At 44.2% G+C, this 17697-nt stretch overlaps 1 protein-coding gene across 5 annotated transcripts in view; it reads left to right on the top strand.

The window, feature by feature from the left end:
* Window positions 1–12102, top strand: part of TMCC2 (transmembrane and coiled-coil domain family 2) — a 66421-nt gene extending 54319 nt beyond the window's left edge. For all 5 annotated transcript variants that reach the window (XM_040423979.1, XM_040423982.1, XM_040423983.1 and 2 more), the window contains 3 exons: window positions 2433–3124; window positions 8408–8543; window positions 10228–12102. In XM_040423979.1, coding sequence (XP_040279913.1) covers window positions 2433–3124; window positions 8408–8543; window positions 10228–10539 — 1140 coding nt within the window. In that variant the 3' untranslated portion in view covers window positions 10540–12102. The remainder of the gene's footprint in view (window positions 1–2432; window positions 3125–8407; window positions 8544–10227) is intronic.
* The last annotated feature ends 5595 nt before the right edge of the window (window positions 12103–17697 follow it).

The following is a 17697-nucleotide window of genomic DNA, read 5'->3' as shown; positions in this document are numbered from 1 at the left end:
AAATGGTTATTCAGTGAAATTCTGTCAGAAGAACAGCCAGCCAGAATGTACCATATCGGGTATAACTGGATACTGCCGGCTGCTGCAGCAATTGACTGTAATGGTGTAAAGGGTCTGGCCTTGTTACAGCATTCAAGCTAAGTTTGGACGATATCCAGCATGAATGCCAGAACATGGCCAGATGGCCTTGGACCACATTATAGTCAATAAGATTATGAGATCAGAGCATATAGCTGGTTGTATCCGGCTATACCCATTACGGTATACTCCAGCATGCTCGGGTTATGTTATGATTTGTGAACTCCGTCAGTTATTGGTTTGGAGGGGTTAATGGAAACACCTTGGCAATGGGCATGTATAAAGTTATTGGTTTGGAGGGGTTAATGGAAGTACCTTGGCAATGGGCATGTATAAAGTTATTGGTTTGGAAGGGTTAATGGAAGCACCTTCGAGATGCCTTCATTAACCCCTCTCTAAACCAATAACTTTATACATGCCAAGGTGGTGCCACCATTAACCACTCTCCATCTGCCTTTCAATATCAATTTACAGTGAGTGCCCCTGATTCCCCCTTGGCGTGCCTCTGGTGCTGTTAACTTAAATTACCTAATGGCACTGGCACTAGTGAGGAGGGCGCAGCTGCAGACACATGGAGTCCGAGACAGTTTTCATCCCAGCATGCACTGGGACCTTGCGTCACACACACATCGTTAGCCAGCGTGCTGACGATGTATGTGCGCAACTGCGCATTACACAAAGCCCTGCCTGCAGGGCGGTGCCATCTCTCTGGACTCCGGAGGACACGGAGCGGTGAGTGAGATGCTTACTTTCACTCCCGCTCCGTGATCATGTGATGTAAACGATTACTCAATGCAGGGAAACTGCATCGAGGATTTTTTTGACTCGATTTAATCGAATTATTCGAAGAATCGTTTCAGCCCTAAGGTAAACTTTATTGGACCATTCTGTTCTGTGCACCTATGCACATGAACAGCAATTTCTATTGATGGTGGGCCAGGGCAGAGGGTTGTTCTGCGCATGAAGCAAGGTTCGAACTCATGGTGCAGGATTTCAGGGCCAGACGCGATGATTCAGGGGAATCCTGGCCCTCTCAATCAATTAAGAAGTTATGGTGCACCAAGCAGCTTAGACCTGCCCTTGTTGCACTTGAGTGCTAATTTGATTTTGGTGCTCCAAAATAAAACTTGATTGAGCGATACATTCTTATTTTAATTTATTAATTTTAGTAGAGGAACAAGTGGAATTGCTTTTATAGGGGGGTCTCCATGTACCTATATTCTTTAAAAAGTATAATTGAGCAATAGGAAATAAATAAAAGCTTATTTAAATGGGTTATCCCACAAATTAAAAAACAAATATCTGGAGTGCTGGACGCCACTATTTTAAATATATCGACCCCAAAAAAAACTACAGACTAATTTTCACCTTTTCTCTCTTTTCACTCACATATCTGGAGCACCTGTCTCTGTCCTTTCTGTGGGCAGGCAGTAGCATGTGACCGTCAAGCATCTGCATCTCCCAGGAGTGCATTTCAGTCAGCTCTTGTTAAACCCTTTCTCCTGGGCATAGATAATAGTCCCTCACACACAGCCCCAGCGATTCCACTTATAAATTGCACTACAGTATGCAATGCCCACCCCCAAACTTTCCCTCTCCACTGTCTAGAGAGAGATATACGGTAGTTATATATCTCCCATGAGTTTAGAAGTATGGACAAATGAAGGAATAATGCCTGGTTTATTCACCTGCTTTGCAATGAGATCCCTACACTGGCACTGACAGTAGAGAAAGGGAGCATGGAAGATACTGTGCATGCTAGTCCACTGCTGAATGCAGGAGAGGGTGGAACAGAATTTTGGCCACAGGAGAAACTGCATGATGCGTTACTAGAGAGGAAAATGTACATTAAAAAAAAAAAATTATATTTTTATTACATGTATATTCCAATAATACTTTACTTGAAATGCCTTAGTAATACTTTCCATGGGATAACCCCCTTAAATGGGTATTCTGGTTATATAAAGGTATCCTCAATTCATAGGTTAGGGGAAAACTATTAGTTCTGTGGGGTTCCTGTAAGCGACTATCTCCGGAACTCCCATAGAAATGAATGGAGCGGGTGTGCGCATGCCCAACCAGCTGCTCTGTTCATCTCAGGGGGCTACTGGATTTAATGCTCTCGTTTTCACATTGCAAGATATCATGGTGCAAAGGAAAGGGCATCTTGACAGCAGTAAGATCGCATCATTCCCCATCTCAACCTGTTTTAATAATAATACATTTTGGTTGGGATCTTTTTTAAGGCTGGAGCTCCAGAGAGATGCTGAATTGCATGCCATCATAGTATTACCATGACTTGTATGACCACTTCTATTCACATTTCTTTACTCCTTTGTTCTTTTCCACTGTAGGTTTTTGAGAAAAAGAACCAGAAGTCTGCACAGACCATTGCCCAGTTGCACAAAAAGTTAGAACATTATCACAAGAAACTGAAGGAGATTGAACAAAATGGTATATCGCGACAGCCAAAGGATGTCTTGAGGGACATGCAGCAAGGGCTAAAAGACGTGAGAGCAAATATGCGAGCAGGCATTAGTGGCTTCAGTGGAGGAGTGGTGGAAGGTGTCAAGGGAGGCCTTTCTGGTCTATCTCAGGTCACCCATACAGCTGTAGTGTCAAAGCCTAGAGAGTTTGCCAGTCTCATCCGAAACAAATTTGGGAGTGCTGACAATATCCCACACCTTAAAGATGGTATGGAAGAAGATGGGGACGGTCAGGGGGGCTCAAGGGCACTAAGTGGCAGTGCAACCTTGGCACCAAGCCCCAAATATGGGAGTGATGATGAGTGCTCTAGTGCTACTTCTGGGTCAGCTGGTGCAGGAAGTAACTCTGGGGCTGGCCCCGCAGGACCTGGCAGCCCAAGGTCCAACACTCTAGATGGACATCATCATAGTCACCATGGAGGCTTTGATGCTATTCTAGAGGAATTATGTGAAATCAAAGAAGGACAGAGCCACCTTGAAGATTCCATGGAAGACTTGAAATCACAGCTCCAGAGAGATTACAGCTATATGACACAATGTCTTCAAGAGGAACGTTACAGGTTAGTGCTAAATTGAATATAGGCACAAATAATGTCTGTGTTTATAAAAGATGTTCATGTTTCATGGTGGAGTTTCAGTAAACATGGTATCATTGTATGATATTATGTAATGTACAGACATAATATGAGACTTTACAAGGGTTGTCCAACAAAGAACCTGTATCACCTGGGGGCCTCACTGTTAGGACCCCCAACAATCGCTAGAGCAGGGTTCTGAGCCCAAGCAGTCATGCACTGAAGAGGAGCATGCACCTTGCTGTCTGTGAGGTTGTCAGACACAGGTGTCAGCTCCATAGACTTCATAGGGAGCAGCAGTGCGCATGCATGACTGCAGCTTCATTCTTGCTGCAATTGTGCAGTGAGGAGGAGCGGGGGAGCTTGGCACCTTATTTGTAGTGATCACTACAGTAGTACTGTAGTGTACTGTATCACCAAGGCCTTTTCCTAGGCCTGATATCTGTAATGCCTGTTTGGGCCTCTATCTCCTCTAGGTAGGGAGGGAACCGTTTTTGGAATGGCTGAATATAAACTATGAATGTTTATTATAATCTTAAAGGATAACTGTCACATTTAGACCCTAATTTCAATTTTCAGATATGTAGTTACTAATAACATGATATTCCAGAATCAGTTACTATTAGACTGACTTACCCCATATTTAATAAGATTCAGCCCTTAGCAACCAGTCTGCATAAAACTGCAATTTCACTATTCAGTTAAGATGGCCGCCACTGCCCTCCCCCTGAGGCTAATCCCACCTGCCCTCACTAGCCAGTAACAATAGCCCCCCAAAAGTGTCAGTAACCAGAGCCCTCCCCCCCTAAAGGGTTAATCTCCTGCAGCACAAAGGGGTCCTCTTACCACATGTTGCTTTCATTTATACACTGAGCAGACGGCAGATCTCCCTTCCCTGGTCTGCGCTGCACCAACTCTGCATCCTCCAGCTCTGCTGAGTGAGGGAGCGTCTGCCAAGCGCAGGGACAGGGAGAAGTGCACACAGCCCAGGCACTGTTATCAGCTGCTGGGGAGGACCTGGCTTTAATCATTTACTTACAATCCATGGCTGTCAGTAATCTGACCTTGCACGCTGCCTGCTTCTGCGTCCTCCGTCCTTCAACAGATAGACGGACCATGCCTAGCAACCCTATTTTAGGAAACAGGGAAAAGTAGGCAGTACAGGGAACAAAAATGTGGAATTAAGGGGTAATTGAATACACAGTGAAAAGTTGAAATAGGGCCACCAAGGTGATATTAATCACCACAATCCAATACTCCAAAAAAAAAAAAAATTATATACGACAGTTATCCCTTAAGCTTTATGCACACAGCAGGGCCCTGTACAGGAGTTTGTATGTCAGCAAGTGGACTCTCTGTATGGTGCTCCCTATGGCACAATATTACACCGTTATTCTCAGCTAGAAGCACTGCATGTAGAGGAGACGATGGAAGACATTTATCATTCCTCTGGCATCAAAGAGTGCAATGACACCCTGCAAATATTAGTGACTTTTTGGGGGCTTTGCACCCTGCTCGCCACTTTTCCAAAATGTGAGAGAAGCAGGCTGGTAAGAGGGTAGGGCGGCCCTGCACATTTATTAAATTCTGTACCAGGGAACTGGAAAAGATTATACTTGGAACAGATGCACCACATGATTGATGTAAAAAATGAAAATCAGACATCATACAGTACGTGCCAATCTCTATCTAACAAAGCTAGAACCAGCTCTGTACCTCACATGGATCCAGAGATCTCCCCATTCACTGCTCCAATTACTCTGCTAGATTTATTTCAAACTGAGGGGGTGTCTTTTCTCAGAGGATGTGTCCTTTCTGCTTCAGGTCTCTCTTTGTAACTGTCATAGTTTCTAACGGTAGATCTGATTGATGGCACTTAAAGGATGTAACTAAGAAGGCCAAACAGCAGATGGCACTAAACGGATACATTGCAATTACAAAAGTATTCAGATCCAAGTGCTGGTTTGAAAAAGTTGAATATTTTTCATGGGGCAACCCCTGTAATAATTGTGGCTCATCCGACAGCAGCAGGGGATAGATTAAGGCCCCTTTCACACGGGCGAAAATTCTGCGCGGGTGCAATGCGTGAGGTGAACGCATTGCACCCGCACTGAATCCGGACCCATTCACTTCAATGGGGCTGTGTAGATAAGCGGTGATTTTCCCGCATCACTTGTGCGTTGCGTGAAAATCGCAGCATGTTCTATATTCTGCATTTTTAACGCAACGCAGGCCCCATAGAAATTAATGGGGCTGTGTGAAAATCGCAAGCATGTGCGGATTCGGTCCGATTTTCACGCATGGTTGCTAGGAGATTATGGGGATGAGCAACCCCGGACCCCATTAAAGTCTATTCACTGTATTATTTTCCCTTATAACATTGTTATAAGGGAAAATAATAGCATTCTTAATACAGAATGCTTTGTAAAATGTGCCTTGAGGGGTTAAAAAATAACAAAAATTAACTCTCCTCATCTACTTGATCGCGCAGCCGACATCATCTTCTTCTTTCTTTTTCTTTCAGGACCTGCAAAAAGACCTTTTTGATGACGTAAGATCCTTCTATCTTTATTCAGCAGGACCTGCGCTGACGTCGCCACACTCACCACGTGGTGAGCGCGATTACGTCATCAAAGGTCCTTTTGCAGTTCATGAAAGAAGATGATGCCGGCTGCGCGATCAAGTGGATGAGGCGAATTATGTTTTTATTATTTTTTAACCTTCAATTGACATTATACTTAGCATTCTGTATTAAGAATGCTATTATTTTCCATTATAACCATGTTAAAATGGAAAATAATAAAATCTACAGAACCCCAAACCCAAACTTCAGTGAAGAAGTCCGGGTTCAGGTCTGGGTACCACATTCAGTTTTTCTCGCGCGCGTGCAAAATGCATTGCACACGCACAGAAAAAACTGAACAACGGAACGCAATCGCAGACAAAACTGACTGAAATTGCGTGCCTACTCGCGCGGGTTTCCCGCAATGCACCCTGAACGCATCCGGCCCTCACCCGCGACGCCCGTATGAAAGAGGCCTAAGACTGGTGTGTTAAATGCAGGTCTTAAAGGGCTTTTCCAGGCTTCTTATATTGATGACCTATCATCAGAATAGATCATCAATATCCAATCGTATCTCTGCTGACCAGCTGTTCCATGCAGACTCTGACACCAAAACCAGCACTTTAAAAGGTGCTTCCAGCCTTGTCTGGTGGTGTCGGTGCTTTAGTCTTGTTACACATGTTAAATACATAATTGACATATCCAGTATTATTAAAGGTTTCACCGAAACAAGTGTGTGCATAAAACGTTTTTATTAAGATTTTTTTATTTAAAAAAAGGATACAGATTAATAATATACAATTGCATGTCAAGAATTAAGACACCTTATACAAATACATATTCACGTCAGACACAACTTAAAAAAATCAGTCCAGAGGATATGTACAAATCATAAAAACAAGTCTAGATATTTAGTGTAACCTGTACTTGAAAAAAAGAAAAAGGCACAGAGGGGAGAAGAGACATATAAGAGAGCAAACAATGTATAAATGTATGGGGGAAGGAAGGAAAGGGGTGGGAACGGCCAGAAAGGAGCCTTCTGCCCATCGCTGCAGGGCAAACAGAAATGGGCACAGAGAAATCGTATCCGTATGATATGCTAAAGGTTCAGTTGCCAACCAATGTAGCAAACTCAGCAGAGTCCATAAAACGATTCCAGGTAAACCACATTCCAGACAATGCATTGAGGTGCCGTCATGGTCCTCCGCCAATAGCTGTGCCATTCTCATAATGTAATACAATTTGAGGATTTGTATTTTTAATGAGAGTGCAGTGTTGGCATTTGATGCATATTATACTTAGACTATTAAGAGCATAAGCCATGGATAATAATAATAAATGGGTCAAATAATTTTGTGAATTATCGTCCATCCGAAAAATTTCACTTTCCTTTCCAGGTAAGATAGACATGTTTAGTGAAGATTCCCTTAAATAGGTATATTTATTTTGCAAGAGGTAGCAGGTGTGCTCAGACCCTAGTGCCGCAGAGGACCCAAAGGCTTCTGCCACAGAATAAGATGCCCATGTTATAAATACCACATGGTAGGTAGAGGACAATGTTACATGTTTGGCTTGGCGGTCTAAAAATGTTTGAGATTTTCTGTGACTTTGGGATTAATGATGCTAGTACTGCAGTTCTTTGCAGCTCTTGAATGGCGCTGAGTTGTAATACTGGTACAACATAGTCTGTGGCTGCTGGCTTTCCCCAGCTCTCGGTGGGCATGGCTTTGACATTTTAAAATTTTTTACAGGGTGGACAATCCATTTAAAGGAGGTCACATGGACATTTGGGTTTACCACCATAATCGGCACAATAAAAGGGCCCCTTCATTATTTACACAGACACAGCAGCTCATTCTGTTCATTCCTAATCAAGTGACTGAGACAAGATTCAGGACTAGGTGTAGCACGCAAGCAGACTATATGATGTCTCTGTTTAAGCAATGAAAAGAGGTCAGACTCCCACCAATCAAAGTTAAAGTCCCAAAGTACCTTTTAAGAACCAGCAGCACCTTTTGGGCTGAGGCAGAGCTGAATAGAAATGGACCGTAGAGCCAAGGGATGTTTCAGCTGGGATGCAGCCTGGGATCTACACTACCTACTGTAATCACAGGCTCTGAGCTGTGAAAGGTCTGAAATGTCTACAGTGTGTACCTGTAATGGGGCAATATAGGACTTTCTCTCAACTAATATTTGGGTAGTCATCTGTAGAACTGGGGAAGTGTTTTCTGTAATACAGATTAGAGTATTGGTGGCGAACCCATAATGTTTGTGGGGAGCTCCCAACTCTCCTCCGGAAGATGTTGGGGAGAAGGATCGGGCACTTTGAATTTTACCGCTCAATCATTTTGTTCTCCAGGGATATCAATCACCACCAAAGGTGCCTGGCAGCAGTATTTTCCTCTCTCCCCATTCAAATACATACAGATGTGTATGTGGGAGCATTGAGCCAACAGCTTTTAAAGGTGTAGGGGCGCCTTAAGAGAAATTGTCTGAATTTTATAGTTTTCTAAAACGTTTAAATACAAGACAACGCAAAGTTATTCTCCAAGTTCTTCCCTGCTTTACTGTTATGTGGTTGTATTTCTCTGTTACCCTATTGTTTCTGATATAGGACAACACCTTGTATGGTAAAAGGGGAACCTGTGAATAGTTTCATGAAAGAAATCTTGAATGTTTTATCAGCAGTATTTCATTCCATATAGGTATGAGCGCTTGGAAGAGCAGCTGAATGACCTGACAGAGCTTCATCAAAATGAAATGACATTGCTTAAGCAAGAACTGGCCAGCATGGAGGAGAAAGTTGCATATCAGTCATATGAGCGGGCTAGGGACATTCAGGTACAGATAAGTGACACTACAGTATGTAACTGAATGCTATATCCAGTTGTACACTCAAACTTTTCCAAAAGACCACCTCTTAGAGAAGACCATGCTTTTTTTTCTAGAGCAGATTTCCTGGCACAGATTTTCAGTTTCACCATATACTATTCACACTGGCCATCTTCTTAGTGAGGGTCGCTTCCATATCCAGACCAGATTTCCTGATGTTCAGTTTCACCATATACTGTCCATACTGGTCAACTTCTCTGAGAAGATCACTCCTTTATCCAGACCAGATTTCCTTGCAAAGGTTTTCAGTTGTATCATTCACTATTCATACTGGTCATTTTATTAGAGAGGATCACTTCCATGTCCAGATCAGATTTCCTTATGGCTATATATCCATACTCTTCATTATCCAAACAGTGTCCTTACGGCATACAATTACATACGTATGGGCCTTACCTTCTTAATCGGAACAGAACTTTATCCCACCTTGACCATACAGAAGCCATAAAGTCCAAGAGAGAGCAACAAGCTATAAGTTCAAAAAAGATATACCGGTAATTATGCTTGCTGAGGTCACCTTTGGTTGAAAGCATCTCTTACCCTAACTTCACACCTGAGCGTTTTACAGCGCGTTCCTACGCGCTGTAAAACGCTCAACAAGGAGAAACCAATGCTTCCATATGGGAATGGTCCTCACCTGGGCGTTTTACAGCGCGTACGATCGCGCTGTAAAACGCCCGACGCTCAAACAAGTTCTTTTGGGGCGTTTTGTCGCGCGTTCCCGTACATAGACTTTCGGGAACGCGCGACAATGAGTGTTCGCTTGTCTCTGTATGCGCGATTGTAAACGCTCAAGAATATGTACTAAGATTTTTTTTTTTTTTTTCCAGTTCTAGAAAAAAAAATCACATTAACTGCAGAACAAACAGAAACGTACCTGGTACCCTCCTTTTCATCTCTTTAGCTGCAGGTCCACCAATTCTCAGGCTTCTCTTCATCAATTCAAGATGGTCGCTTCTCAAGACTGCCTGATGCAATCTTTGCATTTGGTAGACCGAGACCCTTCCCGCTGCCCTCAGATTGACCAGCGCTGCCCACTTAAGCGGTGCTGATCAATCAAAGATCAGGGCTGGACAAGAAGGAAGTGCTTTGGACTACCAAATGCGTGTATATCAGGATGGATATTGGATGGCAGAAGAGGAGCCCACAAATTCGCAGATCTGCAGCTGAAAAGATGAAAAGGAGGGCTCCAGGTAAGTGTTCTGTTTGCTCCCCAGTTAATGGGATTTTGTTTTTCATGAAACGGAGGGTAACTTTTAAAGGTCAATAGGGGCTGTTGTATCACAGGCTGGATAGGGTTATTTAGATTATATGTTTTCTAGTACCAGCTTTAAAAAAATCAATATGGGAATGAATCTGAATTGCATGAAACCGCTTTAAAATAGGGTGGTGGGTTTCCTCTAGGCTAAAGAACAGCGCCACGCCTGTCCATGGAGTGTATCTGGTATTGCAGTTTAGTGCCACTGAAGTGAATAGGGCTTAGCTGTAATACCATGCACAACCCATGGATAGGTGTGATGTTGTTTTTGGAAGAAAGCACCCATCTTGTTGTAGTCCAGGAGAACCTCTTTAATGGAGAAGCACATTGTCCACGTCCTCCTCTCTTAATTAGTCTTTTCTTTTGTAATTTCAGGAAGCCGTGGAGTCTTGCCTCACCCGTATTACTAAGCTAGAGTTACAGCAACAGCAGCAACAGGTTGTCCAGCTGGAAGGTGTGGAAAATGCTAATGCTCGGGCTTTGCTAGGAAAGTTCATCAACGTGCTACTAGCTCTCATGGCCGTTTTGCTAGTCTTTGTTTCTACAGCTGCCAGTTTTATAACCCCACTGGTTAAAACCCGGGTACGCCTTTTGTCCTCCCTGCTCTTTTTGCTCTCCCTGCTGACACTGTGGAGACACTGGGACTGTGTTACTTACTTTCTGGAACATTTTCTCCTGCCCAGTTGATTTCTTACTCTATGTATCTCACCTGCATCCATGTCCCCTCTCTACACATCCGAGAGGGAGACTTACCTTGGCAGAAGATGATGCCCAATTCCTTCTATACACATATTTATCTGGATGCATCTGTTTATGCATATATTGATATATCTCTATAGAGCTTTTCTTTTTACAGTGGGCAGCTATTTGCCACTAATATGCCAACCCCCCCGATATGAGGATGGAAGAATCACTTGAAAATTAGCTTTGTTCTAGGCTGTTGCTTCGCGGGGGCGTGGAGTACTAGTGGTGGCGATATGCACCAGCTTACTTATAAGCTGTTGCTACACAGGTTATGGAGTATCAGCGGTGAATGTATATGACAGGACGTTCATCTCTACAAGACATGAAGACGTGATATGTGTACATATGGTACAAGGCTCTGTGTTGTTATACGTAGGAATCCGGAGATAGAGGAAAAGCAATGGATGGCAATACAAATATGGACAAATTATTTGTGATACAGAGAAGGAGAGCCATGTGTTGTGAATGTGAGAGATACTCTGTATTTCTCGAATTTTGATTAGGAAGGTTTATATAGGTTAATTTGATTAACTAAGCACCAAAACCATTGGTAGAAATAGACTTACTTGGAGTGTGAGGAGCAGAGTGGTGATAGTTTACCCGTCTTTTCTTATTTACCCTTCTATGGTTCCCTCATTTTAAAGGAACCATCTTTGGGGTGGGTGCTGTAGGACCAGCAGTTCTAACATTTACAGTAAACTGTTTACATAAGGACCGGAAGGAGGAGACACACATTTTATTTCAAGAAGTATTCTAATTATAATGCAATAACTTGACGTGCCTGGCAGGTCACACATTTGGTAGTGCTTTACCGCCCTCTTATCGGCCTCTGCCATAGCCAGTTATGTAGTTGCCAGGCCATAACTCTCAGAGTTCAGTATTTATGGGAAGGCCCGTGGATTAAATTGCATTTCATGTATTTATTTATCCCTGACTCAAATTGGCATTATTTATTTATTTATTTATTTATTTATTTATTTATTGCAGGTCAAAGTGTACTTACATCCAATTCACAGGGGAGAGAGGCAGGTTATAGGCAGTAGTCTCCTATACATTTGCTGTGAATCTGGAGGAGTAATATTGGTTCAGCATACAGGGGCTGCGTCCACTGTGACTAGTGGTCATTTTTGAGCAGCCTTTTTTGACTATATTACAGATTTATTTGTAGGTTTTTGTTGTTTATTGTATTTTTAGTTTGCTGTAATGCATTAACAAATGCACAAGCGAAAAGGGTTGAAAACTTTGGAGATAGCCAAATAATTGTCAACATAGACACTCCATGTCACATGTACGAGATTGTTTTATTTCACGTGTTTTAGATTCTATTTTTTACCAGAAGTATTACATGTATATATTAGGTCTTCCTTTTAAGTTATGTGTACATATCACAACTCTTACTGTCTCTGGCAAAATAGAGATATTTTTTTTGTGCATTTTGGTAACATTTGGGACGAAAACTTTCATTTTTCCCTAGCCCCTTCTACTGTTGTATGTAACAGCGCTATCACAAAGCAAGGTTTGTGTGTTACATTCTCTTGCTTTTGTGTGAAAATAAAATTTACACATTTAAAAGTGCGGTCTGAGTCTTAATAAAACATTCTGATGACGTAAGGCCACTCGTTTGGCCAACTTTCTCCTTATTTCCCCTTCCCCATACATATGCATGCAGGACCGAGCCTGCATGAATTCTAATTAAGGGGGGAGAGCAGTAAGCCTATGCCATACACCTCAGACAGCAGCTCTTCTTCCTGAGATCAAAAGGTTCAGGCATGTTAAGACCCAGCTACCTGGATCCTTATCTTCCTTTTGATATCGAGAGGGCAGATCGGAAGGTTTGGACAACATTATTCTAATGCAACTGGCAAGTTTTATTTTATGGAAGGTTTCCAGAAGGTTTCTACCTCATCTTCAGATTGGGAAATTGTGACCTACTGTATCTGTCTATCAAAGGTTATAACGTATGCATGGTTTATAATGATGCACAGTGGATATAGAGGGTGAATAAGTCTGGACACACCCTTTTTACTGGTATAATTTGTAGAAAATTGTGTGAAAGTCTTAATTAGGAAGGAGGCTGCATTATTTTGAGGTGGAAATGTTTTTTGCTGCCATTTTGAAATCCACCAGATTGAATTCAGCTCAGGTTTTTCCAATGGGAAGGGGGTCATGTGATATAAGTCTTGGCTAGAATAAACAAACTGGAATTGTCAAGTTATCTTTACCTGGTTAGGAGTTAAGTGTGTCCACCATTCTGTCAGATGCACATGGTTAAATGAACATGCTCCATGTTCGTTAACATGCTGAAGAACCACAGCTGATAAGAAATATGCAATTTGGCTCACCTGAAATGGCGAATCCTACAGAGCTGTGAAGTATCACCTGCATTTCATCAGCGTATTTATAAAGACTGGATTAAACATTTAAAGGGGTTTTCTGCGATTTTTATACTGATGACCTATACTCAAGGCTAGGTCATCAGTATCTGTTCAGTATGGGTCCGATGCCTGGGACCTCCGCCGATCAGCTGTTTGAGAAGGCAGCAGTGCTCCTCTGAACGCCGTAGCCTTCTCTCTGCTTTTCTGAGGCAGAGTGATAAAAATTTAATGTGTCACATGGCCTAGGAACAGCTCAGAAACATTCAAGTGAATGGAGCTGAGCTGTGATACCAATCACAGCCGCTATACAATGTACGGCACTGTGCTTGGTAAACATGAAGAAGGCAGCGGCACTCACAGAAGCACTGCTACCTTATCAAAACCGCTGATGAGCAGGGTTTCTGGGTGTTGGACCCCACTGGTCAGATACTGATGACCTAGCCTGAGGATAGGTGTCACGATCAGTGTGGGGGGGGGGGGGGGGGAAACTCCACACTGAACACAGGACGGAAGGGGAACAGTAACTGGGCCTTGAAACTAGGGAAGAAACACGTCACCTCCTAGACAACCCTAATCTGGGCCCTGACTACCTATTAATATGAATAGACCTTGAAGGTAGGAATATTCATAAGCAGGATACCTAGGCCCTGATTTCCCAATAAGGCCCTGGAATAAGTATAGGACCAGAGACAACCCATTCCTTCCCAGATGGACGAATGGAAGTCTCTGTCTCAGGCCCGGATACAACAACAGGGAATATAACAAATACAAACAAACGTGACACTTTACTTCGGTAGAGATGGAAGAACAGGAACACCAGAGACAACCTCACACTAGCTCAGCCAAACCCAAATGAAGCTATCTACCGCACAGTCAGAAGGGTGGGGGGAGACTATAAATGGTAGAAGTGATGACCACTGAGCAACAGCTGAGAAAAGGGAAGTGGTCATTAACCCTATCAACACTGAATCAAGAGAAATCAAGGAGGCTGTTAGATTCCTTCACGCTCAGCCAATCTCCTTGATTTCCTGACATCAGTCACCTGAGGGACCATGACAATAGGTCATCGGTTAAAAAAATATCCTGGAAAACCCTTTTAACTATGTGCATCTGGCAGAATGGTGGACACATAGAACATATCATGTAAATGTCATGGACGTACCGAGACATACGGACGTCCCGGTGACGGTGAGTGACAGGAGATCTGTGAAAGCTAGTTTGATCTGACAGGTTTTCCTTGTTGATCAATAGGTGTCTGTGTTTCTGATAATGGCCACACCCCTTGCCTCCAGGTGTTGCTAATGTGGTCATTTATCCATCCTTATTTATAGTTGTTTCTCCCACTATGCTGTGCGGTTTATAGCTTCTGTGCCTGTGGATAGTTTGTGGTTGGATCTCGACTGAGACTGCTTCCATAACCCCTTTGAAGTTAATTCTTTCCTTTCCTTTTTGTATTTTGTTTGGTTTCTGTGTGTGGCATTTCCCTATTGTTTGTATTTAGGCCTGAAGTAGACTCCTGTTCGTCCTTCCTTTTTGGAGGAACAGTTAGGCTGAGTTCACACGAGCGGATGCCGTGCGTGGCATCCGCTCCGTGAAAGAGTGCCAAGACCCGATGCAGACTGCAGAGGCACGGAGCATTTACATGACTGATAATGCTCCGTGCCTCTCTGTGATCTCTTTACTACGAAATCACAGTTGTCACTGTGATTTCGTAGTAAAGAGATCACAGAGAGGCACGGAGCATTATCAGTCATGTTAATGCTCCGTGCCTCTGCAGTCTGCATCGGGTCTTGGCACTCTTTCACGGAGCGGATGCCACGCACGGCATCCGCTCGTGTGAACTCAGCCTTAGTCTCGTCCCTGCCATTAGTACCAGGGTCCTATAGGGCTAGATAGGTATTCCTGCGTATGAACTCTCCTACCTTTGGGGTCTGTTCATACTGGTAGTCAGTCTGGATTTTGGTTAGGGTTTTCACTAGGAGGTGTCCATCTTCCTTCCCTAGTTCTCAGGTCTAATTCCCTTATCCCCCCCCCCTTCCCTCCTATGCTTGGTGTGGTGTTTCCCTCCCACACTAAAACATGACCGTAAAGCACTTTAGGAAACTTTGACCTCACTTACTACTTACAGGTCAAGATAGATCGAAACCGACACTTCCAGTGTGTTTCTAAGTCAATTCTAAATGAAGATCATTATTATTATTCTGCCTCGCCCTCTATAATAAAACCATATGGTGTTTGACCACCTCCCGACTGCAGGGATGCGTCCTGCGGGCGGCCAGGTTATTCCTCCTTGACGCATCTATGCGTCATCTCGCGGGACGTGAGATGACGCGCATATTCGGCCCGCACATGCGCAGTGCGGGTCGGCAAAAGGCACAGAAGGAGTTGGTCACCAGCCTGCCAGCCAATCAGCGCTGGCAGGTTGGTGATTTTTAAAATAACGAACCACCAGCCATATAACACATTATATTTATAAATATAATGTGTTAAATGGCTTCTGTGCTCTCTGCTGGGTCCTTTTCGTCGGTTGGTCCCAGCAGAGAGCACAGATCAGTGAGTACACCAAGCACTACATATTTAGCCCCAGATCACCCCCCCCCCCCATCGCCCCAATTAACCCCTTGATCACCCCTGTCAATCACTAGTGAAAGGGAAAAAAGTGATCAGTGTAAACTGTCACCTTTTTTTTTTCTCACCAGTATTGACTGTTAGGTTTAGTTTAGTTTAGGCCCCTTTGGTAGGTAGGTAGCTTCAGTTAGCGCCCAGCCCACCGCACCGCAGTCACTGATTCGCTGATTAGCGTATCGCTAATCAGCATTGGTACTTTATAGTATCTGTAAGTGATCAGAACTGATCACAGTCAGATCTATAATAGTGTTAGTGTCACCTTAGCTCGCCCTCCACCCAAAACGCAGTGTTTGCCCGATCAGGCCTGATCGGTCGCCCACACGTGCGTTCACCCACGCCCGCCCCGCCGCAGTGACAAATTTATTTATTTTTTTTTTTTTATCACTGCACAATCACTACACAAGTGCTGCGGCGATAAAAAAAAAAGCCGTTTTGATATTTTTTTATCAATCGCAGCGGCTTCCTGTACTTTGCTAGCCTACCATTTGTAAGACAGGCTTGCTTTTTTTCTTGGGTAGTCTCAGGGAATACCCCCTAAATTTAGTTGACCAAATGGCAAGGAAGGGGTATTCTTCTGAAGAGGCCTACAGGCTTCTGACCCAGTCGGATGAGGAATGGGAACCCTCATCTGACGAATCCAGCGGGTCAGAATACGAACCTGAAGAAAGCAGTGGCAGTCTGACCCAAAGTTCGGACGATGAGGTTGAGGTCCCTGATACCACCAGGCGTACCCGGCCCCGTGTTGCTAGACCACAGGTTGCGCAGGATCCGCTTCAAGGGCAGCAGAGTGGGGCTGGCGCTGTCGGATTACGTGGTGAGGCATACACCAGCAGCGCAGCCCATCCTGGACCTAGTACCAGCACTGCCGTAGAACATGGTGAAGTGGTGAGCAGTAGAAGCTGGTACGGTGGCACTTGCAGTAGTTCCACCGTCGCAGCAACCGCACAGACAGGCCCCTAGAGTCCCTGAGGTGCTGGCAAACCCTGATTGGCAGCCCCCATCTAAAGCCGCACCAGTTTTTCCCCCTTTCACAGCCCAGTCTTTCACCGACAGCTCAACTCGGATCGGCACTGGGGTTTTTTGAGCTGTTCTTCACTGCAGAGCTCTTTGACTTAGTCGTGGCAGAAACAAACCGGTATGCCACTCAATTTATAGCCGCCAACCCGGGAAGCTTTTATGCCCAGTCTTTCCGGTGGAAACCCGTCCAAGTTTCCGAATTTATAACTTTTCTGGGCCTTCTCCTCAACATGGGCCTGACAAAAAAGCATGAATTGCGGTCATATTGGTCCACGAACCCAATTCATCACATGCCCATGTTCTCTGCTGCCATGTCCAGTACACGATTTGAGACCATCCTGCGTTTCCTGCACTTTATTGATAACAGCACCTCTCGTCCCAGAGGCCACCCAGCTTTTGACCGGCTCCACAAAATTCGGCCCCTCATAGACCACTTTAACACCAAATTTGCAGATTTGTATATCCCTGAGCAAAACATCTGCATAGACGAGTCCCTGATACATTTTACCGGGCGCCTTGGCTTCAAACAATACATCCCAAGCAAGCGCGCCCGGTATGGGGTCAAATTGTATAAGCTCTGTGAAAGGGCCACAGGCTATACGCACAAATTTCGTGTCTATGAGGGTAAAGATCAGACCCTGGAGCTGGTCGGTTGCCCTGACTACCTGGGGAGCAGTGGGAAGACAGTCTGGGACTTGGTGTCACCCTTATTTGGCAAGGGGTACCACCTTTATGTGGAAAATTTCTACACAAGTGTGCCCCTCTTCAGGCATTTGTTTCTAGAACAGATTGGCTGCTGTGGCACCGCGCGACCTAGTCGCCGGGGTTTCCCCGAACGGCTCGTTACCACCCGTCTTGCAAGGGGGGAGAGGGCTGCCTTGTATAACGAAGAACTGCTTGCGGTGAAATGGAGAGACAAGCGTGACATTTACATGCTCTCCTCCATTCACGCAGACACGACAATCCAAATTGAACGGGCAACCAGTGTCATTGAAAAGCCCCTCTCGGTCCACGACTGTAATTTGCTCATGGTAGGGGTGGACTTCAATGACCAGATGTTGGCTCCTTATTTATTCTCCCG

The sequence above is a fragment of the Bufo bufo genome, chromosome 3, assembly GCF_905171765.1.
Source record: "Bufo bufo chromosome 3, aBufBuf1.1, whole genome shotgun sequence".
NCBI classification, from domain to species: domain Eukaryota; kingdom Metazoa; phylum Chordata; class Amphibia; order Anura; family Bufonidae; genus Bufo; species Bufo bufo.
This window is presented reverse-complemented; position numbering and strand designations above follow the sequence as displayed.